Genomic DNA, 24,707 nt, shown 5'->3' on the forward strand with positions numbered 1-24,707 from the left:
ATGGCTGAGACATTGTTGCTCCTAGATGTTTTCACTTCACAATGACAGAACTTACAGTTTACCGGTGCAGCTCTAGCAGGGCATAATTTTGACGAACTGACTTTGGCAAGGTGGCTTTGACGAACTGACTTTGGCAAGGTGGCATTCTATGACTATGCCAAGTTGAAAGACACTGAGCTCTTTTTTTATTTTTCTTATCGCTGTAACTACCCAACAGGCTCGGGAGAGGCGATGGTTGAGTCATGCGTCCTCTGAAACATGACTCGCCAAGCCACGCTTGTTAACACCCGCTCGCTTAACCCGGAAGCCAGCTGCACCAATGTGTCGGAGGAAACACCATTCAACTGACGACCGAAGTCAGCCTGCAGGCACCCGGCCCGCCACAAGGAGTCGCTAGGGATCGAACCCCAGGCTGTAGTTGTCGCCGCAACACTGCGATGCAGTTCCTTAGATGGCTGCGCCACTCGGGAGGCCGCCACTGAGTTCTTCAGTAAGGCCATTCTACTGCCTATGTTTGTCTATGGATATTGTATGGCTGTGTGCTCAATTTTATACACCTGTCAGCAATGGGTGTGGCTGAAATAGCCAAATCCACAAATTTGAAGGGGTGTCCACATACTTTTGTATACAGTGCATGCTTTGTCATTATGGGGTATTGTGTGTAGATTGATGAGGGGAGAAAAACGATTTAATCCATTTCAGAATAAGGCTGTAACGTAACAAAATGTAGAAAAAAGAAAGCGGTCTGAATACTCTTTAGTGTATGATACAAAATGGATGACATAGTACACAATTTGATGACAGTACACAAAAAACAGGGACCACTTTTGGTACTTAAGCACTGTTTTCAAGCCCCAGTCGGTTTGTTAACACTGAGCAGAGCTATTCTCCTGCATCTCAGGTGATGCTCATCACTCAACAACAATATCAGTCATCAATGACGTCAGAAAGGAGATGCAATCCTTCTGCTGTTAGTTTTAATCTACCTTTCTATTACATGGCACCTCCTACACTCTTTGAAAAAAAAGAGCTACTGTAGAACCTAAAAGGGTTCTTCGGCTGTCCCCACTGGAGAACTTAATTTWAAAAAAACAATTTACACATACAAAACATCATACAAACATCAATTACATCACACCTGCCCAGACCCACTAGCACACACACCCATCTCCAGCGCCCACATCCCTTTATGCCACACGGCCTCAAACGGCACCATTTTGTTTCTCTCTGTAGCCCACGCACTTTCAACATTTAGATAAAGCATTTGAACTTTCCATTTCGTAAATTACGGAGTATTGGTCGATTTCCAGTCTTTAAGTATAATTTTTTTAAAGATGATTGGCGAGAAATGTATGGTCCAACCCATTGGGTATCTCACTGCACCCTCATACAGTATACCATGTCTTAAAATATACAGACAGATGGATTAAAAGTACATTTACACTGTAATACTTCTGACAGCCAACTTTCACTCCGCCTATAACTTTCTGACTTTATAGCATTCCCAGAAGGCATGGATTGAGTAATTATTAGTTTTACACTTCAGACATGATTCTTGCCATTGTGCTTTAGAATTTGTGAATGTTGTCTCTTGTATAATAAATTCTATGCATACATTCATTTTAGTTACCTGTAACCTTGTTATGATCCAACATACCCTCCATCTTGTGCCAATATCAGATATTTTTAAGTCTTGGTTCTGATCATTTATATTTTTTCCTAAGAGATTGTCAGTTGGATAGGTAAACTATACAATACCTTGCAGAGAGCCTATCATATGAACATCCTTATCGGACTCAAATAAGATTCCCTCAAGATTGACCTGATGTCCATAGGAGAACTCTTTGAAGAATCCTTTTTGGTTCCAGGTCGAATCCTTTTGGTTCCAAGTAAAACCCCTTTGGGTTCCATGTAGAACCTTTTCCACAGAGGGTTCTACGCCGAACCAAAAAGGGTTCTCCTATGGGGACAGCTGAAGCATCCTTTTGGAACCCTTTTGTCTAAGTGTAGACACAATTAATATCAAGACTGGGAAACTTGGGTCAACTATGGATCATTTAAAAAGGTTCATTACAGTCTAGTTTATTATGTACTATACCCTTATCAATTTACATCATTTTAGATAACAATTTGGGTAATAAATATCATATGCAGTTATCGTCAATTCCCCAAAAAGCCACAGGATTCAAGAAAATAGTTATGTCCACAAAGACATAGAACACGCAGACAGGACATGCACAACCGGCCGTCATGCATGTACACGCCCACACGCTTCTTTTGACACACACGCATTCATGCATTCAGGCACAAAATTGCTTCATTGCAGAACAGTGATGAGTTTTGATATTGTATCATATGGCATTGCATGTAGAAAATGAAGGGAATTAAGGAGGATAGTTAATTTACAATATAAATTAAAACAGAAAATTAAACAGGATATTTGAGATTATAATCAAACCTAAGACAATAGCACTTGGTCTAATATTCACACATGAACATGAAAGGAAGAAGAAAGATGAGAAAGACGCCATAAGCACACCAAAGGAATGTAAATACCCTGGAAAGAATTGGCATCTCGCATAAAATCACCAACAGGTACAGAACTAGTGTAAAACTGCCTTGACTGTGAATGTAATGGAAAGCAAAGGAGGATCTTTATAGACTTTCTATACAAATCTAAACATTGTTTTTTGGGGGGGGGGGGGGTGTTTACATACAATTTGGGGTTATTGCAGTAGTAGATCGACATATTCACATTTACTGGAATTTCAAATAATAAAGTCCAACTAGAGAGAAAGAAGCAGGAATGTGAAAAGGGCTGCATAGAGATGCATTGGCATTTCACTATGTCCTTACTCATCTGAGACAGGAGTGAAACTTTCTCTGGCACAGGAGGAGACCACAGGATATTAAGCCAAAGACTTGTATGCTTCTAACACTAACGTGCCAACCCAAACCGAACTGTTCTGGCACAGTAATTTTTATTGTCAGCACGGTTACACATTATGCTGGATGCGTAACCAGGCCAGCTCAGTACATCGGTTCAGTCCAGCTCGGTAGTGTGACAAGGGTATGGGTGTGTAAACCTGGAGGAGCCAGCAGGCTACCTGCTGCTTCTGGCAGCTCCACAGATAAAGAGAAAAGGCTCAAGGCTCAGCGCTTTCACTCAAACAATGAGGGGATTTGAACCTGCCACCGCAGAAGAAAGCCATGTCATTAGATTTTGTGTGCCAACCACCGTCTAGGACAGGGTTTCCCAAACGCGGTGCAGAGGCCCCATGGGTGCACGTTTTGGTCTTTGCCCTAGAACTACACAGCTGATTCAAATAATCAACCTTGATGATTGGTTATTTGAATCATCTGTTTAGTGCTAGGGCAAAAACCAAAACGTGCATCCAGGGGAGGCCCCGGACCAAGTTTGGGAACCCCTGATCTAGGATTAGCCAGTGTTTGAAAGTAGGCTACTACATACAAAATCAATATAGATGGTACGGTCTAAAAATGTAGTTTGATATAAATTGAGCCATTCATGCACATACATGTTATCCAGGAAGACCCTGTGTTTTTCCATGCACCAACTATATGAATTACTTTCAATTTGTCAACCCAGGCAGCCAGGTTTCAGAGTTACTTCTTTATTCTGGGGCACATTGAGGTTAAAGTTTGCGTGTGGAACAGATCAGAAAGCGGTGATCCCTCTCCTGTAGGACCGGGAGCTCTACATTTGGCACGCTCACATTCTAGAAAACACAAATGAACTCTGCAGCATTCCAGAACATCATGCATTTCATTCCCATCTGCAGTCCAGAGTTATGAGTCCAGGGTTCCACAGAGGTTACCATGGCAACCGTAGGAAGTATCCAAATAATCCCACACACTTAATGAGATTATCTGAAATCTATAATCCTGTTTCAAAAAGAGCCATCATTAAAACAGGTCTAAACATAATTGTCAATCGAGTTCTAAGAAAAATTGAAATATTTTAATAAGATGCAGTTAAATTAGACTCAGATATTATACAAGATATGAAGCATCACTTGTTTATAGCAGAGTTTTGAGAATTATTATCCTGGATAAACTCCAATGTAGTAAATATATTCAATTAATTGTAACAACAAATCACTCTTGGTGAATCACAGGCTATTAAAAGGTGCAGAAATAGGAACTGTATCAATCCAAGTATAAAATGCCAACGCAATAACACATTCCTTGAAAGGCATTAAAAGGGAAATGTCATGTTTTCTGTTCCAAACATCAAGATGGAGTATGGGAAGCACTGAGTCATCATCAGTCCCATGTCATTAGATGGATGGTGGGTGCTCGTTTCAGCATGGCAGAGAGAGAAAGAGATGGATGCTGCTGTCGCTGTGGGAGACAAGACTACTACCCCTGAAAGAAAGAACAACCTCTGCCCCCTTCACCACTACCATCATTCCTCTAGTCTACAGAACCTGCAACATCATCCATTACCTAGAAATTATGAAGGTCTATACCCCCCATAGTAGGACTTAATTGAAAATCAAAACATTTGAAAACTGCATGGGGTTGGGATGTGTGTGGAGGGGGATTAAAACATTTATAAGTAAGCTACCGTCCATCAAGAACAATTAACATCAATGCCAAAATAAACTAAAAACTAAAAATTGCCATCCGCCACCATTGAAAGCCAGGTTGCCTGGTCCTAGAAACAAGCAGGCTTTGTGTTTAGTCGAGAGGAGGATGTTATTGCCCTTCTCTCATTGGTTTGTTTGTTGCTGGGATGTCACAGTTCCATGTCTTGTTTCCCTCTCTGTCCTCACAAGCAGGTTAGAGTAGGTGTAGAGTGACACCTCCCACCTCAAGTTCCAACCTGCAGGGGGTCCCCCCTCCCCGTGTGTGCTCTCACCTCACTCAACCCCCATCTCCCTCATCCCCCTCCTGCAAGGAGTCCCTCCCCCTTCCCACCCTGTAAGCTGTGTCCTCCCAACTGGTTGGCTGGTCACCGCAGGTTAATGGTCAGAGCCACAGTCAGGATAATACCCAGCAACATCAGGAAGGGAAGCCAGGTCTTCAAGAACCCTGCACAGCTGGAAATAGGGAGACAGAAAGACAGAGGGGAGGGCAAAGAGAGTGGGCGATACAGATGAGGAGCAGAGCAAGAGGGAGGGAGAGAGCGAGAGAGACATTGGCTTTCTGGAACAACAACAACACAAGACGTAAGTCATCATATCTGAGGTCTGAGGAGTGACTGAGTCAAAATCTGATTCTTCACATAACTTCCCCCGTTGTCGTGACAGCATATGCTTGAGATCGCATGCACGTAATCAATTACGCCGAGGCTCAGGCGGTCGTCACGGCAACCGCTAAACTCCAGCCAGGCCAGGAGCTTAGTGCATAGTAGCATGCATACCACTCAGTTTGCATGAATACATGGTATGGGTTCACCTTCTAGAACARAAATGAACTCTGCAGCATTCCAGAACATCATGCATTTCATTCCCATCTGCAGTCCAGAGTTATGAGTCCAGGGTTCCACAGAGGTTACCATGGCAACTGCAGGAAGTATCCAAATAATCCAACACATTTAATGAGATTATCTGAAATCTATAATCCTGTTTCAAAAAGAGCCATCATTAAAACAGGTCTAAACATAATTGTCAATCGAGTTCTAAGAAAAATACAATTTATTTTATCTACACATAAGATGCAGATAAAAGCAGTTCAATTAGACTCATAGATATTATACAAGATATGAAGCATCACTTGTTTATAGCAGAGTTTTGAGAATTATTATCCTGGATAAACTCCAATGTAGTAAATAGATTCAATTAATTGTAACAACAAATCACTCTTGGTTAATCACAGGCTATTAAAAGTTGCAGAAATAGGAACTGTATCTAGGTAGTATGCTAGTGAGAAGACTCCTGGCCACTACCACTCTCACAGGAGGGGGCATGGGAACGAGCTGTCACATTCCTTCAACCACAACATACTACTCGTCCATCAGACTCGAGCCTAATATCTTCACAAAATCATCAGGAGGCCCTCTGTCCCTCAGGATTCCCTGTATTCAGAGGAAATTCAGTGACATCATAACCATCAGCCCATGGGACCCAGAGATTACACATCCCCAATATCTAGCCCTACCTCACATGGCTTTGTGGAGCATAAGTAAGATACAGTTCTGGCTCTACAAAAGTTCTATCACACTGTGGTAAATCTGAACAATGCAAATGCAGGAGATTCTTTTGACTTGAACCATTTCTGCAGCAGTATGTCAGTACCTGAAGTGTTTGCTGTAGCAGAGGGAGAGCAGACAAAGACAGAAACAGTCAGTATCTCAGTACCTGACGTGTTTTCCGTGGACTAGGGAGAGCAGACAGAGGTTGATCATGTTCCACGAGGTCTTGTTCTCATAGCGCATCAGGTTCAGAGCCATGGCCACATGGGAGTGACAGTTGTCACAGCAGAGGTTGTGCTGGGGAGAGAGAAGTAAAATCAACGTTAGTACGGTGCGGCACCCCTGGAACAGTTTAGGGGTTAAGTACTTTGCTCAAATGCACAACGGCAGAAGATGGCATCTACGATACCTAGAACAACACCAGAATTTGGATTCAAACCGACAACTTTCCAGGTGCAACCTTACACCCAATTCCTTACCATTCTGTTTTTGTACTCTTCTGAGGCGTCATGCACTGCTGTGTCCCAGGCGTTGGAGCCACTAGCATACACCTTGGCTACGTCCAGCATCCAGTACCTTCAAATACATAGATCTTGTATTAGAAACTAAAGCTACTGCTCTGTTGCCTGGTCCTAGATCTGAGTTGGGTATACAGCACAAATAGATCTGGGTCCAAGTTAACTGCTCTGCACCAAAATTCTCTCTCAGAATTGTAATTAAACAATCCACAAGTGCTTTAATTCAAGATGTGGTGGGGTCCGAAATTATTGACACCCTTGATAAAGATTAGCAATAATGACTGTATAAAATAACTAATTCAAATACTGAGCTACACTCAGTGTACAAAACATTAGGAACCCCAGCTCTTTCCATGACACAGAGTGACCAGATGAATCRAGGTGAAAGCTACGATCCCTTTTTGATGTCTCTTGCTAAATCCACTTCAATCAGTGTAGATGAAGGGGAGGAGACAGGTTAAAGACATATTTTTAAGCCTTTAGACYTGGATTGTGTATGTGTGCCATTCAAAGGGTGGATTTGCAAGAAAAGATTTAAGTGCATTAAAACAGGGTATGGTATTAGGTGCCAGAAATGCAACGCTGCTGCGTTTTTCCACGCACAACAGTTTCCTGTGTGTATCAAGAAAAGTCCACCACCCAAAGGAAATCCAGCAAACTTTACAAAATTGTGGGAAGCATTGGAGTCAACATGGGCCAGCATCCCTGTGGAACGCTTTTGACACCTTGTAGAGTCCATGTCCCAACGAATTGAAGCTGTTCTGAGGGCAAAAAGGGGGAGTGCAACTCATTATTAGGAACGTGTTCCTAATGTTTCGGACGCTCTGTATATTGTATGCAACCACAAAAAAAWTTGGGAAATTATATTTTATATTAATACATTTGCTCTGAGAAATCAATTTTGTTTAACAAGTAACAAAAACACAAAAAAGGAAGGGTCCAAATTATTGACACCCCTAAAGATTCATGTAAATAAAGTAGTCGAAGGTTTAGTATTCGGTCCCATATTCCTTACATGCAATGACTACATCAAGCGTGTGACTACAAACTTGTTGGACGCATTTACAGTTTGTTTTGGTTGTGTTTCAGATTCTGTGCCAAATAGAAATTAATGGTAAATAATGTATTGTGTCATTTTGGAGTCACTTTTAGAGTCACTTTTATTGTAAATAAGAATATTGCTAAACACTTCAACATTAAACATGGATGCTACCATGATTACGGAWAATCCTGAAAGAATCATGAGCAATGATTAGTGAGAAAGTTTGAGATTCAAACATCAAACCCCCAAGACATGCTAACCTCTCACCATTACAATATCAGGGAAGGTTAGCATGTCTTAGTGATATCTTTTACCATCTGTAACTTTCTCACTGATCATAATTCACGATTCATTCAAGATTATTCTAATTGCATTAGTATAAAATAGAAGTTCACTTTTTTTGTTGCATACTATACCCAGAATTTGATTTATTTTATAGTCATTATTGCTCATCTTTATCAAGGGTGTCAATAATTTGGGACACCACTGTATGTTGAGAAAAGATGCTGAGGGTTTCATATCCCTCTACTGATTTGACCATGAAGAGGACAAACATTTCAGTCATCAAGATAAGAATAACACCTCCCCTGAACATTCCATTCACTTACTTTGTTGGTCTCCCAAAGGCCATGTTGTCTTCCTGCAATAAAACAAAAAGAAAACAATATGCAATATAAATGGTCATGTGTTCATTATATCAAGCCTAGTGAATGATGCAAAAACAAATGTTAAATCATCCTAAAGTGCACTTTCTGGGGTATATGAATTTTCATAAAATCAGCAGATATCAACAACAAACCATATAAGGCGTTGAAGTGATACAGGAAGCAGATAAAGACCACCCAAGAGGTAATTAGCAGTAGTGTTTGTGTGTGTGTGCGTGCTACAGTATACCCCACTTGTTGTCCCCTGGGGCAGTTTCACTTACTGTCCTAATTTATTTATATAACCATGAAACACCCTTGAGTGTTAAAAACAGAATTACATACAGGTTCTCTGTATTTATAAACCTATTTTATTATGGACTGCCAACCAGGCTGGCTGGGTGTGGAATACAAAACATGGACAGGGGGCAAAGGTGCGTCAGATCATGGAATTCCCACTGAGGCCATTAAAACTAGTGAACAGTTACAAAGCTTATAGCTGGGATCTTCCAAACGCCACAAAGAGAAAGTCAACGTCTAGCTACAACAGGGATGGGTAACTGACGGGGTTGGGGGCCACACAAAATACAAACTCATCAGTGGAGGCTAGAATGGAGTGAATGGACCCAAACATGATTTTCATGTGTTTGATACCATTCACTCCATTCCAGCCATCCTCCCCTCAGCAGCCTCCACTGGAACTCATCACGAGGGACCGCAGTGGCTCGAGGGTCTGCATACCAACATCCATACCCACACATGCAGTCAGAGCCGGCCCTAGCCTTTMGGGGGACATAAGTGAATCAATGGGGCCACCCGGTCGGTAATTCGAGCCTGATTACTACAAGTTTAGATGGCTGGCTAGAAGAAAAAAAAGGTTTAGCTGACATGCGCAAATTGAGTGACTGTCAGTGGCTAGCATAGCAAGAAAACTATAGTATTCCACTATTTTAACAGTAAGTTGAGACCCCGATTGAGTTCCCCCTGAAAAAAAATGAAATTGATCAGCGGACCTACAAAGGGGGGCCGCGACCCCAGTTGCCCATCCCTGAGCTAGAACAAACATTATACTCATGGTGGAGAAAGTGGTGGGGGAGGGGTGGTCTAGTTATTCTCCCTGTACACACCAGGGTAATCCTATTGGTATAGAAACTTTTTTTCAATTTAGCAATCACAAATAATGGTTTCTCTTTTTGGGGCCAACAAGTGTGCTTGTAGCAGTGTGCATGTAGGGGAGCGTCAGAGAGTTAACAGAACAAATTGAACTCTATTGATCCCTGAGGGGACTTCTATGTCCCTGACATGTTCTCCCAGGAAGGACAATGTAATTGTGAGCAAACGCACACAACTTCTCTTGAAACCTATTCCCCTTTACTCAGTACTTTGTTGAAGCACCTTTGGCAGCGATTACAGCCTCAAGTCTTCTTGGGTATGACGCTACAAGCTTGGCACACCTGCATTTGGTACCAGAGTGCCAAGTCTAGGACAAAAAGGCTTCTCAACAGTTTTTACCCCCAAGCCATAAGACTCCTGAATAGGTAATCAAATGGCTACCCAGACTATTTGCATTGTGTGCCCCCCCCCTCTTTTTACGCTGCTGCTACTCTCTGTTTATCATATATGCATAGTCACTTTAACTATACATTCATGTACATACTACCTCAATTGGGCCGACCAACCAGTGCTCCCGCACATTGGCTAACCGGGCTATCTGCATTGTGTTCCACCCACTACCCGCCAACCACTCTTTTACGCTACTGCTACTCTCTGTTCATCATATATGCATAGTCACTTTAACCATATCTACATGTACATACTACCTCAATCAGCCTGACTAACCAGTGTCTGTATGTAGCCTCGCTACTTTTATAGCCTGTCTTTTTACTGCTGTTTTATTTCTATACCTACCTATTGTTCACCTAATACTTTTTTTGCACTATTGGTTAGTAAGCATTTCACTGTAAGGTCTACACCTGTTGTATTSAGCGCACGTGACAAATMAACTTTGATTTGGGGAGTTTCTCCCATTACTTTCCTCAGATCCTCTAAAGCTCTGTCATGTTGGATGGGGAGCGTCGCAGCACAGCTATTTTCACGTCTCCAGAGATGTTTGATCGCGTTCAAATTCGGGCTCTGGCTAGGCCACTCAAGGACATTCAGAGACTTGTCCCGAAGCCACTCCTGCGTTGTCTTGGCTGTGTGCTRAGAGTTATTGTCCTGTTGGAAAGTGATCCTTCGCCCCAGTCTGAGGTCCCGAGCAGGTTTTCATCAAGGATCTCTCTGTACTTTGCGCCATTCATCTTTCCTTTGATCCTGACTAGTCTTCCAGTCCCTGCCACTGACAAACATCCCTACAGCATGATGCTGCCACCACAAGCATTTCACTATACACAAACATTTCACTATACACAAGCATTTCACTATACACAAGCATTTCACTATACTCGCAATAACATCTGCTAACCACGTGTATGTGACCAATACAATACAATATGACCATGCTTCACCGTAGGGATGGTGCCAGGTTTCCTCCAGAAGTTACACCTGGCATTCAGGCCAGAGTTCAATCTTGGTTTCATCAGACCAGAGAATCTTGTTTCTAATGGTTTGAGAGTCCTTTAGGTGCCTTTTGGCAAACTCCAAGCGGGTAGTCATTTGCTTTTACTGAGGAGTGGCTTCCGTCTGGCCACTCTACCATAAAGGCCTGATTGCTGGAGTTCTGCAGAGATGGTTGCCCTTCTGGAAGGTTCTCCAATCTCCACAGAGGAACTCAGGAGCTGTCAGAGTGACCATCAGGTTATTGGTCACCTCCCTGACCAAGGCCCTTTCCACAATTGCTCAGTCGTGCACCGGGGCCTCCCACTCCTCTTTCTATTCTGGTTAAAGCCAGTTTGCGCTGTCCTGTGAAGGGAGTAGTACACAGCGTTGTACGAGATCTTCAGTTTCTTGGCAATTTCTCACATGGAAAAGCCTTCATTTCTCAAAACAAGAATAGACTGACGAGTTTCAGAAGAAAGTCCTTTGTTTCTGGCCATTTTGAGCCTGTAATCGAACCCACAAATGCTGATGCTCCAGATACTAAACTAGTCTAAAGGCCAGTTTTATTGCTTCTTTAAATCAGCACAACACTTTTCATCTGTGCTAACATAATTGCAAAAGGGTTTTCTAATGATCAATTAGCCTTTTAAAATGATAACCTCGGATTAGCTAACACAACGTGCCATTGGAACACAGGAGTGATGGTTGCTGATAATGGGCCTCTGTATGCCTCTGTAGATATTCCATAAAAAATCTGCTGTTTCCAGCTACAATAGTCATTTACAACATTAACAATGTCTACACTGTATTTCTGATCAATGTGATGTTATTTTAAAATGGACAAAAAAAGTTGCCTTTCTTTCAAAACAAGGACATTTCTTAGTGACCCCAAACTTTTGACCGGTAGTGTACATATATTATACACACAAACATACAGTTGAAGTTGGAAGTTTACATACACTTAGGTTGGAGTCATTAAAACTAGTTTTTAAACCACACCAAATTTCTTTTTAACAAACTATAGTTTTGGCAAGTCGGTTAGGACATCTACTTTGTGCATGACAAGTAATTTTTCCCACAATTGTTTACAGACAGATTATTTCACTGTATCACAATTCCAGTGGGTCAGAAGTTTACATACACTAAATTGACTGTGCCTTTAAACAGCTTGGAAAATTCCAGAAAATGATGGCATGGCTTTAGAAGCGTCTGATAGGCTAATTGACATAATTTGAGTCAATTGGAGGTATACCTGTGGATGTATTTCAAAGCCTACCTTCAAACTCAGTGCCTCTTTGCTTGACATTATGGGAAAATCAAAAGAAAATCAGCCAAGACCYCAAGTATAAACACCATGGGACCACYCAGCCGTCATACCGCTCAGGAAGGAGACGCGTTCTGTCTCCTAGAGATGAACGTACTTTGGTGCGAAAAGTGCAAATCAATCCCAGAACAACAGCAAAGGACCTTGTGAAGATGCTGGAGGAAACAGGTACAAAAGTATCTATATCCACAGTAAAATCGCCATAAAAAAGCCAGACTACGGTTTGCAACTGCACATGGGGACAAAGATCGTACTTTTTGGAGAAATGTCCCCTGGTCTGATTAAACAAACAAATGTAGCTGTTTGGCCATAATGACCATCATTATGTTTGGAGGAAAAGGGGGAGGCTTGCAAGCTGAAGAACACCATCCCAACCGTGAAGSACGGGGGTGGCAGCATCATGTTGTGGGAGTGCTTTGCAGGAAGGACTGGTGCACTTCACAAAATAGATGGCATCATGAGGGAGGAAAATTATGTGGATATATTGAAGCAACATCTCAAGACATCAGTCAGGGAGTTAAAGCTTGGTCGCAAACGGGTCTTCCAAATGGACAATGACCCCAAGCATACTTCCAAAGTTGTGGCAAAATGGCTTAAGGACAACAAAGTCAAGGTATTGGCGTGGCCATCACAAAGCCCTGACCCTCAATCCTATAGGACATTTCTGGGCAGAACTGAAAAGGCGAGTGCGAGCAAGGAGGCCTACAAACCTGACTCAGTTACACCAGCTCTGTCAGGAGAAATGGGCCAAAATTCACCCAACTTATTGTGGGAGGCTTGTGGAAGGCTACCCAAAACGTTTGACCCAAGTTAAACAATTTAAAGGCAATGCTACCAAATACTAATTGAGTGTATGTAAACTTCTGAACCACTGGGAATGTGATGAAAGAAATAAAAGCTGAAATGAATCATGCTCTCTACTATTATTTTGACATTTCACATTTTTAAAATAAAAGTGATGATCCTAACTGACCTAAGACAGGGAATTTTTACAATGATTAAATGTCAGGAATTGTGAAAAACTGAGTTTAAATGCATTTGGCTAAAGTGTATGTAAACTTCCGACTTCAACTGTACATACACTCACTCACTCACTCACTGAATCACTCTACCGGTCAAAAGTTTTAGAACACCAACTCATTCAAGGGTTTTTGTTGGTTTTTACGATTTTCTACATTGTATAATAATAGTGAAGACATCAAAACTATGAGAACAAATGGAATCAAGGAGTAACCAAAAAAAGTGTTAAACAAATTAAAATATTTGAGATTTGAGATTCTTCAAATAGCCACCCTTTGTGTTGATGACAGCTTTGCACACTCTTGGCATTCTCTCAACCAGCTTCACCTGGAATGCTTTTCCAACAGTCTTGAAGGAGTTCCCACATATGCTGAGCACTTGCTGGCTGCTTTTCCTTCACACTGCTGTCCGACTCCATCACTCTCCTTCTTGGTCAAATAGCCCTTACACAGCCTGGAGGTGTGTTGGGTCATTGTCCTGCTGAAAAACAAATGATAGTCCCACTAAACACAAACCAGATGGGATGAACGTATCGCTGCAGACTGCTGTGGTAGCCTTGCTGGTTAAGTGGGCCTTGAAATCTAAATAAATCACAGACAGTGTCACCAACAAAGCACCCTCCACACCATAACACTTTACAGTGGGAAATACATATGCGGAGATCATCCGTTCACCCACACCGCGTCTCACAAAGACACAGCGGTTGGAACCAAAAATCCCCCATTTGAACTCCAGACCAAAGGACAGATCTAGAATCTAGATCTAACCGGTCTAATGTTCATTGCTCGGGTTTCTTGGCCCAAGGTAGTCTCTTCTTCTTATTGGTGTCTTTTAGTAGTGGTTTATTTGCAGCAATTCGACCATGAAGGTCTGATTCATTCCATGTGTAACTCTGTGTTGTTGTTTGTGTCGCACTGCTTTGCTTTATCTTGGCCAGGTCTCAGTTGTAAATCAGAGCTTGTTCTCTAGCCTACCTGGTTAAATAAAGGTGTTTTTTTTTTTTTTTTTTTTAATAATGAAAATCACAGTCTCCTTTGAACAGTAGATGTTGAGATTTGTCTGTTACTTGAACTCTGTGAAGCATTTATTTGGGCTGCAATTTCTGAGGCTGGTAGCTATAATGAATTTATCCTCTGCAGCAGAGGTAACTCTGGGTCTTCCATTCCTGTGGCGGTCCTCATGAGAGCCAGTTTCATCATAGCGCTTGATGGTTTTTCCGACCGCACTTGAAGAAACTTTTAAAGTCCTTAATTTTCCATTTGATGACCTTCATATCTAAAAGAATGATGGACTGCCGTTTCTCTTTGCTTATTTGAGCTGTTCTTGCCATAATATGGACTTGGTCTTTTACCAAATAGGGCTATCTTCTGTATACCACCCCTACCRCGTCACAACACAACTGATTGGCTCAAACGCATTAAGAAGGAAAGAAATTCCACAAATTAACTTTTAACTTCTTCGAGCTAGGGGGCAGTATACTGAATTTCTGCCTGACTGAAGTGCCCAAAGTAAACCGCCTGTTACTCAGGCCCAGAGGCTAGGATATACATATAATTGGTAGAATTGGATAGAAAACACCTTGAAGTTTCTAAAACTATTAAAATAATGTCTGAGTATAACAGAACTGATATGGCAGGCGAAAACCTGAGAAAAATCCATCCGGAATTTATTTTGTGTGGAGGTCACAGGCCGTTCCAACGGAAGTCTATGGGTCTATATATCAAAAGTCCTCCCAGATTGCAGTTCCTATGGCTTCCACTAGATGTCAGTCTTTATACAGGGTTTCAGGCTTGTTTCTTGAAAAACGAACGAGTAGTTGTAGTTTGTCCAAGGTGTTGTCATCAGGAAAGGTAGGCGTTTGGCGCGAGTGAATGAGGGTGCGCTCTTCGCTATTTTCCTTTCCTATTGAACACCGTTCTTTCCATCTGAAATATTATCATTTATTTACATATTAAGGTACCTGAGGATTGAATAGAAACATTGTTTCACTTGTTTGGACAAAGTTTACCTGTAGCTTTTTGGATTCCTTTGTATGCATGTTGAAGGAGTGGATTACTGAAATCAATGGCGCCAACCAAACTGACTTTTTTGGATATAAAGGACTTTATCGAACAAAACAAACATTCATTGTGTAGCTGGGACCCTTGGGACTGCAAACAGAGGAAGATCTCCAAAAGGTAAGCGATATATTTATTCGCTATTTGTGATTTTTGTGAAGCCGGTGCTGGTTGAAAAAGTAGTTTGATGTGGGGCGCTGTCCTCAGATAATCGCATGGTATGCTTTCGCCGTAAAGCCTTTTTGAAGTCTGACAACGCAGTTGGATTAATAAGAAGTTAAGCTTTTAAATGATGTAAGACACTTGTATATTCATGAATGTTTAATATTATGATTTTGTCATTTGAATTTGGCACTCTCCAATTTCACCGGAAGTTGTCGGAATTATCCCGCTAGTGGGACACCTAGCCCAAAGAGGTTTTAACAAGGCACACCTGTTAATTGAAATGCATTCCAGGTGACTACCTCATGAAGCTGGTTTAGAGAATGCCAAGAGTGCAAAATCTCAAATATAAAATATATTTAGATTTGTTTAAGCCTTTTTTGGTTACTACATGATTCCATATGTGTTACTTCATAGTTTTAATGTCTTCACTATTATTATACAATGTAGAAAATAGTAAAAAATAATGAGTAGGTGTTCTAAAACTTTGGATCGGTATACACATTTGCGCCCATCTCAGTGAACTAATCTATTGCGGAGGCCTAGACTAAAAGCCAATTCATACGTGATCCGTAAATGTGGTAGGAGGCTCCATATGGAGGATGTGACGCAATTGCGGAGCCTCCAGAGCCATGCAGAGGCTAAAATCGAGCACTGCATCACCATGCGCCTCTCAAATGTTGTAACAATGCGGAGGGCTCTGTATAGCTCCGCATTGACATGATTGGTTGACGGCGGTACATCCTGTAAAAATACAAATTCACTTCCTTGACAACAGCTCTGCACTGCTCCACGAAGCCAAGAAGTATGAATGCCTTGACTTCTGCTAAAGCCATATCGCAGTGAATGCTGCATGGCCAATGCAAACGTCCGTTTGACCATGCGCCCAGACGCGCAATGCACTTCTCTCTCCAGAATGCGCTCTCTCCTACCAATTTGTACACGTTCATTGTTCCTTAACTTCATTGTGTGAATTGTTTGCGTTTGATTGRTAGTGTATATCAATTCCCCATTACATATCACCAGTAGTACATTGACTGTTAATTCCTATAATTTCTAATCTACAATGTTTGTTACTTTGGTTACGGTAATTTCTTAACCTCTCTTGGGTAGGGGGCAGTATTTTCACATCCGGATGAAAAGCGTGCCCAGAGTAAACTGCCTGCTACTCTGGCKCAGATGCTAGGATATGCATATTATTAGTAGATTTGGATAGAAAACTCTCTGACGTTTCTAAAACTGTTTGAACGATGTCTGTGAGTATAACAGAACTCATATGGCAGGCAAAAACCTGGGGGGAAAAAACAACCAGGAAGCGTGAAATCTGAGGTTTGTAGTTTTTCAACTCTTTGCTTATCCAAGATACAGTGGAAATGGGGTGAGAGAGTTAGCTTGTGTTCCATTGCATTTCTGAATACAAAGGAATTCTCCGGTTGGAACATTATTGAAGATTTACGTTAAAAACATCCTAAAGATTGATTCTATACATTGTTTGACATGTTTCTACGGACTGTAACGGAACTTTTTGACTTTGTCTGCACCTAGTGATCGTGCGTCATGAATTTTGATTACTGGGCTAAACGCGCTAAAAAAAAGGATGTATTTGGACATAAATTATGGACTTCATCGAACAAAACAAACATTTATTGTGGAACTGGGATTCCTGGGAGTGCATTCTGATGAAGATCAAAGGTAAGTGAATATTTCTAATGCTATTCTGACATCTGTTGACTACACAACATGGCGGATATCTCTTTGGGTTGTGTTGGTCTCTGAGCGCTCTACTCAGATTATTGCATGGTGTTTTTTCCATAAAGTTTTTTTGAAATCTGACACAGCGGTTGCATTAAGAAGAAGTGGATCTAAAATTCCATGCATACCAGTTGTATCTTTTAGCAATGTTTATTATGAGTATTTCTGTAAATTGATGTGGCTCTCTGCAAAATCAACGGATGTTTTGGAACTACTGAACATAACGCGCCAATGTAAACTGAGATTTTTGGATATAAATATGAACTTTACTGAACAAAACATACATATATTGTGTAACATGAAGTCCTGTGAGTGTCATCTGATGAAGATCATCAAAGGTTAGTGATTAATTTTATCTATATTTCTGCTTTTTGTGACTTCTRTTTGGCTGGAAAAATGGCTGTGTTTTTCTGTGACTTGGCTCTGACCTAACATAATCGTTTGGTGTTCTTTCGTCGTAAAGCTTTTTTGAAATCAGACACTGTGGCTGGATTTACAACAAGTGTATCTTTAAAATGGTGTAAAATACTTGTATGTTTGAGGAATGTTAATTATGGTATTTCTGTTCTTTTGAATTTGGCGCCCTGCAGTTTCACTGGCTGTTGACGAGGTGAGACGCTACAGTTCCACATACCCTAGAGAGGTTAATGCATTCAATATTATAATTCCAGTTTCTCCGTTCTCATTGTCAGAGTGGACACATTGTTTGCAGAGCACACAACCTATGCTACACTTGTGAGAAACAAGTTTTGGTTTATTTCATTCCATTTACGAGTTGTCAATTCAGTCAGTCTTTTGTTTGGAGCGCTCCTGTCAATGTTGAGTAAGGACGGACATGCATAGAAGTAGGCCTATAGGCTACCTGGCCTGCTCACAAATGTAGGCATATAAATGTACACATTCGGGGATCTGATAGTATTTCTGATTAGCTTAACGCATCACCACTAATGACCTGTGGAGCTTCTCAAAGTAARYTTTTGTTCACCTCAAACAGCAACCTAACAAAGTCGGTTTTTACATCCATTGAGAATGACAATAATTCCTCAATGTATTTGAAAAATCTTTCCAGCTCTCTCCCTTTTGATAACCACTCAGCGTGAAAGGGAAAAATGTCAGAAAATTTGAGGTTCCGGTACTCAGCTCCAGTGAGCTCCTGCCCAGGTCAAGCACTGCTTCTTATCCCTTGCGCAAATAGCCTACAGCTGTGTCTGTACCGAGCTCACTGGCACGGGAAACTCTGATGGCCAAGAATATTTTATACAATGTTGCAAGTTTGCTAGTGCAAGCTTCAGACTGACCCAAGTTAATAAAATGTTTCAAGTTCATTGCAGACAGGCCCTGTGTAGCCAATGTGATTAATAGGATATTTATTTTTTGCCTGATATTTTCTACCTGCAGGATACAACGTTGTTATTTGTTGGCTTTATGTATGCTATTTTTTGAAWAGTTGGCAATAGCAATAGAAGTTACTTTTAGGTTAAGATTTAGATAGAATTCTGATTAAGCACATGACAATGACTGAGATATGAAGATATTATAAATGAAATGAAACAGTTTCCCAAATATGCATATGAAAACCATAACTGGCAAGCAGATCGATAGAAATGCTAAGATAAATTGGCATTCCACATGAGAAATGTTGCCGACTCCTCGTGTAGCCTATTACCAGCAACTTCAGGAGAGTAATGGCAGAATCTGCTTAAGCCAGCAAGAGCAGGAGGAGAAAAGTTGGGTCAGGTTAAGGTTTTTTCTTCTGGTTATCTAGATCTCTGGTGCCCTCTTGAGGCATTTGTCATATTTCATCAAACCTTAAGCATAAGACAAGCTCAATGCATATAAACTCAGCAAAAAAAGAAACTTCCTTTTTCAGGACCCTGTCTTTCAAAGATAATTCATAAAAATCCAAATACCTTCACAGATCTTAATGTAAAGAGTTTAAACACTGTTTCCCATGCTTGTTCAATGAACCATAAACAATGAATGAACATGCACTTGTGGAACGGTCGTTAAGACACTAACAGCTTACAGACGGTAGGCAATTAAGGTCACAGTTAAGAAAACTTAGGACACTAGAGGTCTTTCTACTGACTCTGAAAAACCCCAAAAGAAAAATGCCCAGGGTCCCTGCTCATCTGCGTGAACGTGCCTTATGCATGCTGCAAGGAGGCATGAGGACTGCAGATGTGGCCAGGGCAATAAATTGCAATGTCCGTACTGTAAGATGCCTAAGAAAGCACTACAGGGAGACAGGACGTACAGCTGATCGTCCTCGCAGTAGCAGACCACACGTAACAACACCTGCACAGGATGGATACGTCCGAACATCACCTGCGGGACAGATACAGGATGGCAACAACAACTGCCCGAGTTACACCAGGAACGCACAATCCCTCCATCAGTGCTCTGACTGTCCGCAATAGGCTGCGAGAGGCTGGACTGAGGGTTTGTAGGCCTGTTGTAAGGCAAGTCCTCACCAGACATCACCGGCAACAACGTTGCCCATGGGCACAAACCCACCGTCGCTGGACCAGACAGGACTGCAGAAAGTGCTCTTCACTGACGGGTCGCAGTTGTGTCTCACCAGGGGTGAAGGTCGAATTTGCATTTATTGTCGAAGGAATGAGCGTTACACCGAGGCCTGTACTCTGGAGCGGGATCAATTTGGAGGTGGAGYGTCCGTCATGGTCTGGGGRYGTGTGTRACAGCATCATCGGACRGAGCRTGTTGTCATTGCAGGCAATCTTAACGCTGTGRYTTACAGGGAAGACATCCTCCTCCCTCATGTGGTACTCTTCCTGCAGGCTCATCCTGACATGACCCTCCAGCATGACAATGCCACCAGCCATACTGCTCATTCTGTGCATGATTTCCTGCAAGACAAGGATGTCAGTGTTCTGCCATGGCCAGCGAAGAGCCCAGATCTCAATCCCATTGAGCACGTCTGGGACCTGTTGGATCGGAGGATGAGGGCTAGGGCCATTCCCCCCCAGGAATGTCATGGAACTTGCAGGTGCCTTGGTGGAAGAGTGGGGTAACATCTCACAGCAAGAACTGGCAAATCTGGTGCAGTCCATGAGGAGGAGATGCACTGCAGTACTTAATGCAGATGGTGGCRACACTAGATACTGACTGTTACTTTTATTTTGACCCCTCCTTTGTTCAGGGACACATTATTACATTTATGTTAGTCACATGTCTGTGGAACTTGTTCAGTTTATGTCTCAGTTGTTGAATCTTGTTATGTTCATACAAATATTTACACATGTTAATCTTGCTGAAAATAAACGCAGTTGACAGTGAGAGGACGCTTCTTCTTTTGCTGAGTTTAGTTGATTTTATAAAAAACACATATGGTGTGTCTATATATGGAAAATTACATGTTWAAAAAATTCTAACGTTTGGTCGAAAGAACAGACGACTTTRGGTTGATCAAGATTTTTTGTTGTTGTCGGGGACAGCCCTAAACAGGAAGCACCTGTGCTCAATTTCGAGTCGCATAGCAAAAGGTCTGAATACTCACGTAAATAAGGTATCTGCTTTTATTTTGAATACATTTGCAAATATTTTTTATATGCTTTGTCTTTATGGGGTATTGTGTGTAGATTGATAAGGAAAAACATTTAATCAATTTTAGATTAAGGCTGTAACGTAACAAAATGCAGAAAAAGTCAAGGGGTCTGAATACTTTCCGAATGCACTGTATATAAATCTATAGTTCACTCCCTCTACAGGCAGCCGAGAGATATTTCAATGTGGTTTGAAGCCAGCTCTTCCAATGTATACTTGCCGCCTGTCCCAAATTGGTTTGCCAACTCTTATGACGTCTGGGTAAAACAAGTATTGCAGACGAAGCTCAACATTCTGGAACAGTGACGGCGGTTTCCCCCTGACCAAGATTCATCTTCAGGAGTAGGCTTAATCTGGTTCTGGGAAATGGGCCCTAAATCTATGCCAGTGTGTGTAGTGTGTCTAGGCCTATTAGGATTTCAACCAAATTATGTGTCAATTTCCTTCAGCCGCTTGAGAGGAAGAACAGAAAGAAAATAAGAGAGGAGGAAAGAAAGAACTGAAGAAGAGAGGAGAGGAAGAACAGAAGTACTCACAGAGACAAAGTAGGGCCCAGCAAAGTCCCGGATGATACCAGAAGAGGTGCAGATTCCCATGTGTCCAATGAATGGAAGCAGCCATCTGAAAAATAAGAATATGATTTGAATAGACATTAAAATAATAGCCTGCCTTACACTGTCACAATAAAATAAATAAAAATAAAACTACTATTTGTTGAGTTCTTTGGGATTTACACAACAATGTATTCACTGTGGATGACTTTCAATGGAAAGGTTCTCTCCAGTTCCAAGGTGGAATAAAGCCTAGCTGATCAAATTAACAAATAGGGCAGTGTATGTCCACAAACTCTCACGCCTTGATCAGACCAACAGCAGCATTGCGTTTTTGTACACCAGAAGTACATTCATTTCCAAAGAAATGCTGCGTTTGCRTTGCAGTATTGCGTTGCAGAAGCAGTGCATTCTGTGTGGTGCATTCGTTGGATTTACCCAACGATGCATCAAAGTGTATGAGTAGACTTGACAGAAAAAGTAGCAAAAGGTGAATGTTGAACTTTTGTTGCACACATATCCACAAAAATTGTTTTATTACATAATGAAAAAATGTTGACTGCAGAATTTATTATGCAGCATTGATGCAATGACGCTGTCGGTCTGATCGAGGCATAACTGCATCGAGTTACTAAGATTAAGTCCCAAATGGCACCCTATTTCTTTATAGTGCACTACATATTGTACAGGGTGCCATTTGGACACATTCCATTCTTTCTTCTATAGAAGTGCTCATAAATCTGGCAGCCGCTTAGAMCATATTCATATGAATGGTTTATACCAATGATACCCTTATATTATGCATTCAAGAGATGTCATTTTGCAACAGTGAAATGGTGCAGGAGAGAAGGGCACAGCACAGAGGAGGCATCCTAGATAATACCTGATCCAATATTAATCTCACAGGATTCCTGGAGAGAGTGCAGTGCAGTCATGCCGACCTAAATACTAAGCAGTGAGATGTTATGGGTTGTTATGGGTTGTTGGGCAAAAAGCAGGTTTTGAGGACTGTATGGCACCCTATTCTCTTTAGTGTATTAACTTTGACCAGAGTCAAAATTAGTGCACTATAAAGGGAATAGGGTTCCATTAAGTACACATTCAGTATCAGTCTCCTGGTTGATCCAAAACACACTCCTTACAACACCACACCAAAATCATAYCTAACAGGTACACTAAAGAACTGGTGATTTCATAAAACACATTTATGTTTTGAAACAGCCAAACCATAGCAATTAGCCGATTTTGTTTTGGTAGCCTGAWAAAAACTTCTAATGTGCAAAATGCCAATGATATAGCAGCCTACAACCTGTGTGTGAAAATGACGTAACTTGGAACTACTACAGCAGCTCGTGGCTTTGATAAAATGTAGCGAGTTGTCTCGCTGAAACGGATAGATTGTATCAAGCCACTTTGATACAAAACCAGCTGGTTGGATTAATCATATTGTAGCKAAGTAGCTAACGTTAATATAACATATTTAGCCTGTGTGCCTTTCTATGTCAGCAAAGGCTAACTAGCCACGGGGCTATGCTGTCAACTGTCCCTGACTGGGTCCGTCGAAAAAGGAAAGTCACCGTTTTAAATTATATATATTTTTTATCTGAACCTGTCGGCATTTCTAACCGACTGGGCTTGAGMACAGCTAATAAACTGACTGCTAGCAAATGGCTAGCCAGTTCGCTAACGTTAGCTACCGAGCTGTCACCAATAACTCGCCCCATTACGATCACGCGCAAAACAAAGTAGACATGCATGTTTACTCCGGGAACTCACGATAGTACGGGGATAGGTGTCCACACYATACAGTAGGGGTAACGGCTCGTATCGGAGTCTATTCTCTCAAAGGCTATGTGGTAATTCTTCATGGTGTCGATTTCGACAACACCCGCCATCACCAACTGTGAAAAATGAACTTCATCACAGATTCTCCATTATATTGACCAGATACTCTAGTGGCCGCGCTACCAATGAAAATAAATGTATTTACAAATGGAAGACAGTCGGGAAGAGGCAAGATCAMGTGGGACCATTCTAGCCAATGAGAGAGCAGATACGAGAGTGAACAACAGGCACTAGTTACAATACCACAGCCACAACATGAACATTGTCTAAAACGTAAAAAATCCTGAAAATGCATATTTTGGGTTTTAATTTAAAGTTAGGCATAAAACTAGCAGTGTGGTTAGGGTTAGTTTTAAAATCCCATTTTAAGAAGATAAATTGTATAAAGACGGGGTTTATGACTTMATCGTTGTGCTTGAACTAGTGATGCCCAGGCACACCTCCGATATAAAGTGTTTTTTCTCAAAGTCGCTGTGATGTTACGTGTCCTACTTATATCAGTACACTCATAAAAACCTAATCATTACGAACCTTCTATTCGATCAAATAAGCCACACGTAGCAAATAAATAATTATATCTGTTTGCTAACAAAATTCGACACACATTGACGTCCATACAAAAATGAATTGCTCGGTGAGCGAAAGAAAACGAAAACCCGCCACCTGCTGGAGAAGACAGATTTTAGGCCTAGTTATCCCTCTCGCTTCGCCTCTTCCTCTCTGACTTCATTCGCCCCACTTCCTGGCAAGTGACAACCACCAGCGTCTCCCTTTTGACAGCAGGCACGAGCTTCCAGGGTGTCTGCACTCTACAAGCAGCAGTATCAGTGATCAGAGAGTGATCAGAATTAGCTACAGTCTTCCCCTAAATCGTTGAGCTTCTGCAAGATATAAAAAATAAACAAGATACAATTATTTCAAGGCTATGTGAACAATATGTGAAGACAGATTAAAACCACATTGTAGAAAAATGCTACCACCTGTCCTGTTTCAAATGTCATATTATCTCAACGAAAAATCAACAATATAAAATTCTCAAACGCAAACAATATAATCACAAACATACAGAAAAAGTGAAGAGTCACTTCACTTATAAGAAGCCAATAGGCCTATACAGTGGGGAAAGAAGCCAATAGGCCTATACAGAGGGGAAAGAAGCCAATAGGCCTATACAGAGGGGAAAGGGAACAACATAAGCATTTCACAATGCTTATGTCTCTAAACCCATATCTAAACCCATATAGTCTCTAAACCCATATTTCTATTTGCAATTATACTGAACAAAAATATAATTTTACTSKGATTTTACTGAGTTACAGTTCATATAAGGAAATCAATCAAMACATTCATTAGGCCCTAATCTATGGATTTCACATGACTGGGAATACTAATATGCATCTGTTGGTCACAGARACCTTTAAAAAAAAGGTAGGGGTGTGGATCAGAAAACCAGTCAAAATCTCCTTCGCATAGAGTTGATCYGGTTGTTGATTGTGGCCTCGTCATGGTATCTCTGTGCATTCCAAT

The 24,707-nt window shown here is 41.3% G+C and overlaps 1 protein-coding gene across 1 annotated transcript; it reads right to left on the reverse strand.

Annotated features, from left to right (window-relative positions):
* Positions 1–3,967: 3,967 nt before the first annotated feature.
* LOC111955232 (transmembrane protein 222) lies at positions 3,968–23,324 on the reverse strand. The gene is made up of 6 exons (XM_023975392.2): positions 23,112–23,324; positions 21,321–21,405; positions 8,329–8,360; positions 6,640–6,736; positions 6,327–6,457; positions 3,968–5,066 (listed from the first exon to the last, which is right to left on the reverse strand). Exons 1-6 carry the CDS (start codon positions 23,228–23,230, stop codon positions 4,979–4,981), a joined length of 552 nt encoding a protein of 183 aa, XP_023831160.1. The 5' UTR covers positions 23,231–23,324; the 3' UTR covers positions 3,968–4,978.
* Between the last annotated feature and the right edge of the window lie 1,383 nt (positions 23,325–24,707).

Source organism: Salvelinus sp. IW2-2015, linkage group LG30, assembly GCF_002910315.2.
Source record: "Salvelinus sp. IW2-2015 linkage group LG30, ASM291031v2, whole genome shotgun sequence".
NCBI lineage: Eukaryota > Metazoa > Chordata > Actinopteri > Salmoniformes > Salmonidae > Salvelinus > Salvelinus sp. IW2-2015.